Source organism: Benincasa hispida, chromosome 1 (genome assembly GCF_009727055.1).
Source record: "Benincasa hispida cultivar B227 chromosome 1, ASM972705v1, whole genome shotgun sequence".
NCBI lineage: Eukaryota > Viridiplantae > Streptophyta > Magnoliopsida > Cucurbitales > Cucurbitaceae > Benincasa > Benincasa hispida.
In genome coordinates this window covers 72,330,463-72,342,352 of record NC_052349.1, presented here as the reverse complement: position 1 = coordinate 72,342,352, position 11,890 = coordinate 72,330,463, and the positions used below count along the sequence as shown (strand labels likewise).

At 28.1% G+C, this 11,890-nt stretch overlaps 1 protein-coding gene across 1 annotated transcript; it reads right to left on the bottom strand.

The window, feature by feature from the left end:
• Nucleotides 1–688: 688 nt before the first annotated feature.
• On the bottom strand, nucleotides 689–5,799 carry LOC120089824 (COP1-interactive protein 1-like). Its single transcript, XM_039047267.1, has 2 exons — nucleotides 4,170–5,799; nucleotides 689–2,575 (listed from the first exon to the last, which is right to left on the bottom strand). The coding sequence occupies exons 1-2, from the start codon at nucleotides 4,264–4,266 to the stop codon at nucleotides 873–875; spliced, it is 1,800 nt and encodes a 599-aa protein (XP_038903195.1). The 5' UTR covers nucleotides 4,267–5,799; the 3' UTR covers nucleotides 689–872.
• Between the last annotated feature and the right edge of the window lie 6,091 nt (nucleotides 5,800–11,890).

Genomic DNA, 11,890 nt, shown 5'->3' with positions numbered 1-11,890 from the left:
GATATCAATGTTTGGGGGTCCAACTTTATATGATATCAAAGATCAAAGCGCATCTATTATTGAAAATTCAAAGATTAAAAAGATTTTTTTTCAAAGATAAGTTGAGATGAGTTATGATATCAATGTTTGGGGGTCCAACTTTATATGTCGCTGAAATTTTATACCCATGAACTTCACCAACTTGGTAATAGTGCACTTATCCTTTATCATCACTGATGTCCCTATTGTCATTACAGCCACCATCTTCAACGATCACCTCTAACGACGGCCATTTTCGTTGAATTTCTACGGCCTCCAACTCTGACCACATTTGACCATTACTGTCGACAACTAACTCCGACAACCACCTCCACTAACTTTGACGACCATCATTTTAAAATATTAGTTCATAATATTTTATAATTGTCTTTATAGTAATTTTACATTAATAAAAATACTTTCAACCTATACCAGATGAAACAAACTTGTAAATAAAAATTTTTGGGAAAGAGTTGTCAAACTAAATTCTTCTTACTTATGTTTTGAAATATTTTAATTATTTTTTTTATGTGAGGGATTGGTACATTTCTCGTGTATGGGTTGTATCCAATAAAAATTTGGTATTTGTCCATTTTGATTTTTATTTTTCAAAAAATATTAAAAAGATAACTCGAGTATTGTTTCGTTTAGGTGCGGCCGGTATTGCCTTATGCAATTATGCGAGAGAGCGAGGGACAGAGCAAGAATTAAAAATTATAAAACAATACATATACGTGTGTGTAATCAATCAGTAATATATATATTATATAGCTGCTTTACTTTTACAATTTCCCAAAATTTTTAGAATGAAGGAACAAAAAAGGTTATGATTGTCAAAACAGAAAAACCCAGCATCAAATCATTCTTCTGTTTCTGACCTTCTTCCCAAGCATGGCGTCCTTGAGATGATCGTAGCGGCTGCGATGGTGATCAATCACAACGCATAGTTGCCGAATCACTTCTCTCTTCTCTTCTGCAAGTCGGAACACTTCTTCATCTTTCTCCTTCAGTATGTTCTCCATTTTTGTCATCTTCTTCTCGAATTGGCCCAAGGTTCGGATCAGGTTCAGTTTCTCTCCTCCTTCTTTGCTTATCTTCGCCTCTAGATTCCATAGTTTCTCTCTTAGCAAGAATTCCTGTTCTTCTTTTTCCTCCATCTGAGCTACGAATCGAGTTAAATTTGTTTTCAGTTGTTTTAACTCGTTGTTTCGTGTTCTTACCCAGTATTTCGCGAAGGTAAGCTCCTTTGTGATCCATAATATGTGATTTAGAAGCTTCCCGCTCTCTTCTTCGAATTTTCTTGCCATTCTGTCCATTCCGAATTCGTTCATGTTGCTGAGTTTCATCAGTTCCGCTTCGTGATTTTCTATTTTTTGTTCGAACTGTCTCTTCTCTTGTTCGTATCTTTTGTTTCTTGCTCTGAAGTTTTCTCTGCTTTCGTTGTGTAGTTGCTCTGCCACGAGGATTCTCTGCGATAGCAGACGGATTTTATCTTCCAGGCCGCTCCGGAGCTCTTCTGCTAATTCTTCCATCTTCCTCTCTGCGCCTATCAGACTCGAAGCGACGTCAGGTAAGCAGTTCCTCGCTTGCTTGTATTTCTCGTTAAATGTAATTATTGTTTCGTCTTTTTCTTTTAGGATTCTTTCCTGATCGACGATTTTGCTTTTCAATTTGTTGTTTTCTGCCTCCAGTTCGGAGAATTTGTGAGAAAATTCCTGTTTGTACCGCTCCATTTCTTGCCCTAATTTGGTTTTTTCAGCCTGTGATCCATCCACTTTCTGTTTCAGACTCTTGACTTGCTCCATTAACGCGATCATCTGAGAAGAAGCTTCTGTTTCCTTACTCGTCAATGCCATCTCCAATTCGGAATTCTTAGTGTTGAGCCACTGATTTTCGGATCTCATCCGAATATTTTGTTCTTCTATTTCCCTTTTTCGGTAATGCAGAGTGTCTACTTCCGTTTCCAGGTCCTTAATCTGAACAAGAACTCTCTCTTTCTCTTCCAGCATCTTCTTTTCAACTCCAATCTTTTCCGCCAATTGTTCTTTCAAATTTCCTATCAAAGCCATATTCTCGGATATCTCCTTGTTTTTCCTATTTTCCAATTCGCGTTTCTGGCTTCGTACGCTATCTAGTTCCCGATGAAGAAAATCAACCTTAGCCATGGCTTCATTCTTTTGTACAATTTGCTTTTCTAGTTCACCGGCTTGAATTTGAACATGCAAGTTGCTCGAGTGTTCATTCTGTAAATTATGAAAACTGGTGTTTGTTTCCTCAGACGAAAAGTATTCCGAATCGGAGTCGGAACTGGAGCTTGAAGATGAAGAAGAGACATCTTCGTTATCCTTTTCATTTTCCTTTTTGGATTTAACTATTCTCTCAGCCTCATCTCGTAGGTGTCCATATTGTTCATAAATCGACTGGTAATTGTTGTATAGATCTTCAACGAGACCTACAACTTCCGTTTCTTTCTTCGAGTCCTTTGCCATTCCTCTGCTTTTTCCTTGATCTTTGTTCTTCATTAGCTTCAAGATTCTCGTCATCTTTTGTTCCATTTCTGAAAATTGAACAATTTATTTTTTTTTCTAAAAAGAAAATCTAACAAATCTACAACATTCTTAAAAAAAAAAAAAACATAAGCGATGAATTTTTTTGTTCCACACTTCATGCACTATAGTTTGAAGAACGGTTATCAAATAAATAAGTTACGAACTTGTGATAACAAAAAATAAATAATAAATAATAAAAAAAATAAATACTAGACTCATTTGATAACCATTTCGTTTTTTGTTTTTTATTTTAAAAAACCAAGCCTATTTACTCACAATTTCTTACAATAAAATCTTTCTTAAGTATAATGTCAAATTTAAAAAATAAAAATAAAATTTTAAAAGCTATTTTTTTAGCTTCTAAAATTTGTTTTAGTTAAATTCGAAGTTAGAAGTAGTGTCTATAAGTTTAATTTTAAAAAACAAAAAACAAAAAACGAAATGGTTACCAAACGAAATCTACAATTTTATTTGTTTGAAAGATAATTCATGGGTTGAGTTGCAAAACTGGTATTTAGATTTGGACTAATTCTTAATTCAATACTTGTTGTTTCGAAACTTTTGATTGGATTGTTATGATTTTGAGTTTAATTTCAATTTAGTCGGTATTATTTTAATAATTTCAGTGTAGTCCTTATATTTTAGGTCAAATTTATCATTATTGACTATGGATATAGTATTGGCTTGTGTTTTCTAATCTAACCGATTGTGTTAGTTATATATGTGTTAAGGTTGAGATATGAGTCCAAATAGAGTGAAATTTATGAATTTCTTGAGTAGATAAAAAGGAAAAACATATTATGCTAATATTGATAAGCTTTTACCACATCGAGACTCAATTGAAATTTTTAGAATTATAGGGTTCAAATTTAAATTAAGCTCAAACTATATGAAATAAATTAGGACCAAACTGAAACAGAGATAAAAGTATAGAGACCAACTTTATAATTTAACCAAAATCTTAAGTAGAAATAATAAAATATTAAAAGTACTTTTAGTCTCTATGCATTCATTGAAATATTGATGTTCTATTAAAAACTGCTATATTAAAACCTTATTTTTATTTTAAAACGTTGATTAGTAATTTCAAGTATTTTTAACGAAATTGAAAAAAGTCAAAAACAAAAAACGAAAAATATTTTTGATTTGTTGTTTTTGAAAATTAAGCTTATAAACACCTCAACTACTTCTAGATTTGTTGTTTTGTTATTTATTTTTTTACCCATATTTTTAAAACCAAACTAAAATTTGAAAATTAAAAAAATAATTTTTAAAATTTATCTTTATTTTTGAAATTTGGTTAAAAATTCAACTCCTATATTTAAAAGATATCAGAAAAAAAAACAAAAACAAAAATGTGCAATGATTATTAAACTAGGGCCAAATTGTGGAGCCTGAAAATCTTATTTATCATCCATGTTTGAAACAATTGAAAAATCCTCTTCGAGCAAATGTCAACAATTTGCCAAGAAAAGGGAGAGCAAAAATTTTTTTTTTAAAAAAAAAAAAAAAAAAGCGCCAAGAGATTGAATTTTCAAGAACGAAATAATGCCGCTGGAAATGGAATGCTGACCAAACAATTAAAAAGAAAAAAAAAAGTACCTGCTTTAGTCGTCTTCTGCTGTTCAGCAATTTCATCGGCTTTTAGATCAATCCCATTAGAGTTTGTTAATCCTTTTCGCAGTCGATGCTTCACCATCCCTTCAAAACTCAATCCTAATTTTCAATTATTAGAATCTTCATTTTAGAGTATAGTGGATAGTTTCCGAAGAGTGGGGCTATTGTTATGCTAGTCATATCAATATTCTCTTTTTTTCTTCAAATTAATTTTCATAATTATAAAAAAAAAAATGTAAATATCTTTAAACACGATTTGAAGTCATATTAAATTAACCAAAAAAAATCTCGATTCTTACATCACAATGACAATTTTTCAAAATTAGGATTTTACACTTGGATTAAAAATTACCTTTGATAAAGTAAATGTTTAAATAGCCTAATATGAATAAAAAATTAAAAACAAACAAACAAACAAAAGCCCTTTGTCCAAACATAAAGTAGATGTTATTCTTAGTGGTAGATCTGTAGACTTCACCATAAACTAAAAAAATAATAAATAACAAAACTTTTTTTTGAGTTCAATAATTATGGAGTAATTATTGGATGAAACTATCAATAATTTTTAAAATGATAATAGATGTTTTATCTATTGAATTATGTTTGGATTGACAAACAATTGATATAATGTTAATCGAAAGATATTTATATAAATCATACTAGCAAGTATTCTTATGCTTTTAACATTATGATTCCTGATATCAAGTGAGTCATCCATTCCAAATCTAAGGTACTTTTTCGCATCTGTGGTTGTGGATTTTTTTTAATTAAAGAACAAACTTAAGCTACATAAGTTGTATTACAATGTGCCTCATCTTGAAATCATGACTATAATTTTTTTTTTTTTTTTTTTTTTTTTGCCTAATGATGAAGCAACTATTTCCCAACATTATTTCGGATCATGGTTTTAAAAACCAATTAAACTTGCACAATAAAAAGTCATAATGGTAACTTATTTGATGCATTATTTTTCATTGTGCTATTAACTTTCCCACTGGATACTATCTGCACAATTTTTTTCTACAAAATAAAATAAATAAATAATAATAATCATAATAGGCCTAGCTATGCCATATATTCAAATTCATTAATGAATACTTCTCTACTATAGTGTGGTTTCCTACCCTCTTAATAATAACTCAAAGTTTCTCATTGTTAAAAAATAATAAGAATCGCTTCTCCAAGGGGAATCACTTCTCCAGCTAGGCTGCACATATCCTCATATTATCATTTTCTTTCACTCAAAAAAAAAAAAAAAGAAGAAGAAGAAGAAGAAGAAGAAGAAGAAGAAAGGATTTTAAAAAATATATCATTTAAAAAATTGTCACTTGCCACAATCTTATTAGATGTTGGCCGAACTGTACCTCAGATTTTCTATAATTCAATAACCCACCCCAAACATACCAACCCACTCTCCATATCCATAACCTAGGCCCACAGCAGAATAGAAAGCATCGAATAGAGTACTAAAGTTCCCTTTATTTATTTTTCTTTTCTTTCTTGAAATAATATATTGTTAAAAATTTAGATAAATAGCAAAGTATAGAGTAGTACAAAAGTGACAAGTATATATCCATTAGAAAAATTCTTATAAATAGAAAAATCCAAAAAATATTTACATTTTATAGTAAAAAATTCTAAAAGCGTTATGTACTTTTAGAACTTTTTGCTATAAAGTGTAAATATTATTACATAGTTTGAAGAAATACATTCTAATAGAAAAATGATATTTCGGGACCAAAATTTCTATACAAAAGTTATATACGTCATGATAAATCTTTAGGCCTACTTATAAATATTTACTGGCAGAGTTCACCATATATTGAGGTTCTAATTAAATTTCTTTTTACAAATAAAATATGATATTAAGACAAGTGAAAATGGCATTAATGAATTCTAGAATAAAGGGGGAAAAACATCACCTAAAAAAATTATTCAAAAGCCTTCTTTTTTTAGTTCAAACAATTTGTAGGGTGAAACAACTCCAACCTAAAATATTTTGATTGAGAGTATGATACTCTAACCATTTGAAGAGAATAAAATATTTTTCAAAAAGGTAATTTTTATTTATTTTTTTAATAAAAATTGTTTTAAAATGTAGTTATCAAACAATTCAATTTTTTTAAATGATTTATTTTTAAAATTAAACACTTAAACAATTAAACTAAACACATCTGAAATCAATGTTGGAGTTAATTATTTAAAAATTTATAAGTCTCGGTGTCAACGTAAACATCTAATTAGGACGACGCTGTAATCTAACAATGTTTTTAATAACTCAAAGGCTCCATTCATTTTTTTAAAGTACTCGAACTTTCCAGATACACAAGTAAATGAGATTAAATTTTATGAATAGTAAAAAAAACTCTAAAATAGGGGAGGTTAATATTAACCATCAATTATGGAAAAACAATTATAATGACAGATCAAAAGCCAATCAGTCACAATGAAAAATGGAAAACTGAGTTTGGATTCTGTTTGGCTACAAAGAAAATTGAATGCAAAAAGAAAAACAGTAAAAATTCCCCGAAAAATAAATAAAGAATTTCCAATACAATTTCTTGACCTTAGATTCATTCTGATCGTAAACATTTCTTCAATTTCAATTCAACCTTCCGATCCATCAAATCTCCAGAGCCATTAAAGAATTTAAAAAGAAAAAAAAAAAAAGAAGAAAATTTGCAGATTTCACAAAGAAGAAATAGAAACTCATTCGGTTAAAAAAAAAAAAGTTAAAATTACCTGGAATTTGATTCTGCCTTTTCACGTAGTGGGTCTGTTGATGAAAAAGAAAAAGAAGAAATGGAAAAATATATGTTTTTTTTCTTAAGGTGAAAAAAAAAAAGGAAAACAGAAGAAAACGTAAGATAGAACTTAAATAGGGACAGAAAACGAAATGGAAAACGAAAATTTGAAAATTCTAATTTTCTAATTTTGTTATCAATTATTTAATTATATTTTGATCCTCTGGTCCTCTGTCTTTCCGGGGGGGATGGAAAGTTTGGCGCTTCTTTCGCCCAGTTGCCCTCGGATTTTAATAGAATTACGAAGAAGGCCAATGAATCGGATCTCGGTGATTTTATCGGGGAAAAAACGTGATACGATATTTTGTTTGGCGATATTTTGAAACAAAAAGTGTGTGTGAGTACTATGGGAAAGTAATTATGGCCACGTTGTTTTCCCTGTTACGTTGTTTTGGATTTATATTCGGCATTTGCTTTTTGTGCATTTTTGGCGCAATTTCTGTGGCCTCTATTTTTAAATTAAATTTATTATTAAAAATACATTTTTAAATTAAATTATTCAACGGATTTTTCAAAATAATTTAGAAAAATCAAATATTATATGAATTATGAATGAGTCAAACATATAGTTGAGAGTTTTAAAGTTTTGTTAGCTAAAACAAACCAACAAAAGAGTTAAGGCCTCTTTGGTACAAAATCTTAATTCTATTTTTTATTTATTTAGATTTGGTTTTTGAAAATTATTTTCAGATTAGGTGATCTAAATCGTTCAAATTCTTAAAATAATATTTTTATATTTTTTATTATATCATATTTTTGAATTTATATTTAATAATGATAAAACATTTAAAAATACAACATATCATATTATAAACTTGATTATTTTTTTTTAAAAAAAGATATGTATTATGAATGTACAATAAATTAGCATAAACTATATTCATAAATAAATTAATAATAGTTTATTGTCAACTAAATATTAGTCGGTAACTTCAACTAGTTTTATGATCCATAAATATAGTATCAAACACATTTTAAACACTTAAATTTGAATATAATTTTCTGAATCTATCACCAAACACATATTTGAAAACATGAAATACAACCTTGTTTTCATTGAATTTACTATTTTCAAATTTATGTTTTCAGATTTTCTATCAAACAAGCCCAAAGTTTTTGAATGTGGTGTTGAAGTTTTGAACGAGTATAGTTTAGAAGTTAAAACCTTTTTTAAAAAAATGATGGTTAATTGGAATGTTTTTTTAGATAATATGTGTGGTTGAAAATCAAACCTCTATAAGTAAAGTTGATATTAATAGTTCAAGTATTATGTTAGTTGAGATATGTTCATTTGACATTAATTGGAGTGTTAAGATTGAATGAGACTAATATGACCAAACAATATTGTAAACAAAGGATTAAATAATAAAAAAAAAAAAATACGTAATGGTAGCTGACTTAAGATCGTATTATACTTTTTAAAATAAATTATTTTGTTATTTTGGTCAAAACGAATTCCATAACAAAAAAATATACGGAAGTAAAAAATGGGAAATAATAAAACTTATAGGGAGCACATACATACATTACAGTTTATTCAACCGAAATTGACATGATGATAAACTTAAAAAATTGATTATTAAAGAATAAAAATTGAATTATAAAAAAAATGAATATATTTAAATTAAATATTAAATTTAGATTATATATATTAATAATTTGATAGTTAATTATTTTCTTCTACTATAAAATTTGAGTAATTTTTCTTTAAATTCAAATTGCTCACATGGAACTAATCATATAAAAAAAATTAGTGAGAAATTTAATTATTTAATTAAAATTTTTCTATAGTAATAATTTTTCTTTTAAAAACTATCAAAGGAAAGAATTCACTGCTTGAACCTAATTCCCATAAATTTCTTGTGGGGATTCTCGTGGAGAATTTGGTCGGGATAGGGAATGAAATGAAGAAAGAGAAGACATCCCATCCCGGTCCCGTCTCGTGGACATCTCTCTAAACATACTCTAAATTTATCTCCATTTATTTCCATTCCTTAAATTTCAAGAAATAAAGTGTTTTTTTTTTTCATTTTTAAACATATATATATGTATGTACCATACATATATATATTTATGTACATATGTACGTACGTACGAGTCCTTTTGACTAGACTATAAATGCTTTAGTATAAAAAAAAGAAGTTATAAATGCCTTTGACCTTTTCTTATAAAATATGTATTCGTACAATACCCCAAGAAAAGTATAACTCAATGTTTAACGGGCATAAATTTATTTTAAAGAAAAGGTATAAACTTGTATCAAAATGATCATAACTCAATTGACATAGTGGTTGTGTTATCAACCTGATTATTTTTCAGTTGAACTATGTTCACTTTGACAATTATATAGAGTGGTTTTTTTTCTTATTATTCTTAGAGAGTGGAGGAATTTGAACCACGAATTTCTTAGTTACTAACATATATTATATATCAATTGAGCTATGTTTATTCCGACATATGGACCAATAAATATACTTAAATTTCAAAGTAATTTGTTACCAAGTATATATTCCTTGTATTAAAGTGTTTATAATGCAATGACTTCGGCTAAAAGCAGGTATTTTAGAAACATTTACATATGTATATCTATCTATTTTGTCAAGTACATTATTATACAAAAAGTCTCCAAAATAAGTATATATTTTTTTCACTATGTAACCTGTAATCTCCTGGTGTATCTATCATGAAAGGCCCATGTTCTTTTCTTTCTTTTTGGTTAGGAATATTTTTTGTGCTTCTTTTTGGCTTTAATTACATGTGGCTTTCTTTGTCTTGTTTATTAGCCAACTCCCATATTGTCATCTAACTTAACAATTTTATGACTTTTGGTATCTATGTTCTTTTCTACATAAAGTATCACAAAAAATAAATAGATTCCCATTTTTATGCTTCTTTTTACAAGTCTACAATATAAATATTTATATATTGATGTAAATTTGTATTGTTACAATATATATATATATATATATATATATATTTCAATAACTAAAAAGTGAGTTTTGTTTAATTATCGGTTCAAAATCCTATGTTCTTATTGTACTTAAAAAAAAGTTACATTTCATTAAGAATATTTAATATTCTACATTTCTATATTATTATTATTTTATAATATTATATCCTATATATTTTATTTTTATTAAAAAACTAGAGTTCTAATTCTTTTTAATATAATTATGCACTAAAAAAATTCTTTAAAAATGTGCACCAAAATTGAAAATTAAAAAATGGACACTAAAGAATTAAAAAAAATAAATATGCGAAACTTTCTCAAGAAAAAAAACGAAACAAATATGTTTTTTCAGAGAACAAATATGTTATGGTTGACTTAGCTATGTTGCATAAATCCACTATAAATTCTGTAAATTAAATTGTAGATTTTGTTAGGTACCAGCCATATTCCTGGTCAATTCTCAGTTATATATAACTTTAATTTTTCAGATTTGCCATTGTAGCAATATTCTCTCACTCCAAATTTTGAAACCCTGCAAAATCTAAAATAACGTCAATTGCGTTTATTTTTTTTAATTGACTAGTTACTTTTAAATTCTAAATATTGAATAATCAAATACAAAAAAAATTTAAATTTATGTTTGTATTTCATAGCCGATAAAATGGTAAATAAAGTGAAAAAAACTGATATCAATACAGTTGAATATCAATATTAAATATTAGAAAATTTTCAAAAATAGAAAAATAAAAGAAACTATTTACACAATGCAGTCAAAGCTGATCGAAGCCATGTTGATAGAAATCTATCAATGTCTATTAGAATTTTTTTTTTCTTTTTACTATTTATGTAAATAATTTGATATTTTTTCTATATGTGAAATTTTTTAAAAATATTAACTATTAATTGATAAATACTCCTAAAACATTAAAAAAAAATCATTTATTAAGTAATAGAAAGATATATACTACATCCATAATTTAGTTTTGAAGTTAAAATAATTTAATTATTAATTTTAGGAAAAATTACAAAACCATCCTGAACTATGAGGTTGGTTGCAATAACACCCTTACCCTCTCAATTTGATCAATTATCACATAGTTTTTTATTGGTTGCAATTAGCCCATTTTGTTAAATCAATTTGTTATTTATATATAGCTCACATAGATAAACGAGGACAAACTTGTCATATATTAAAAAAGAAGCTTGCAGATGAAGATTTGCATTGGAGTTGGGATTTACTTTTAGAAAATCAGGGTGAATCTCGTTCATATCCAGCGACCCTATTCTGAAAAAATTCCGTTATCTCAGCACTTTGGGATGAAAGATTTGTGGTTGGAGTGGATTTCATAGCTTAAATTCGGACTAAATACTGTAACAACAAACTACTAATCTTAGTAGCAAGATCGGATCGAACGCAGGAAGTTCTAGAATTTCTCAATTAAACGATTTAAAGCCCGGGTGAGGGTAACCAAAATGAGTTTTTGAAAATTGTTTTGTAGCAAATGAAATTTAAATGCATATGTTGGGAATATTTTAGGGACGCGTTTTGTCTTGTTTTATTTTTATCATTTAAGGACGGATGGGTTTGAACATGAAATCATGCGTTAGACATAACTGATGGGTTTGCTCCTATGCATCTGAGGTCATGCGTCAGAATGATGATGCTCCTATGCATCTGAGGTCATGCGTGTTCCTATCACAAGTTTTCTTACGCTTGCACCAAGTATAACAAAAACGTAAGTTTCTCGTAATCCGAGGTCGAACATAGGGACTTGTCACTCAATAATATTTGTGAGGTGATGCGTTTGAGGCGATAAATAAGAATAACAATAAAGCGAAGAAGGTTTAAAATGATTTACACAATACTCTACTCCTAACTAAACAGATTGAGCAATAGAAGACTTGCAATAAGAATAGGTAGAGACACAACAACTATTAACGCATAGTAATGT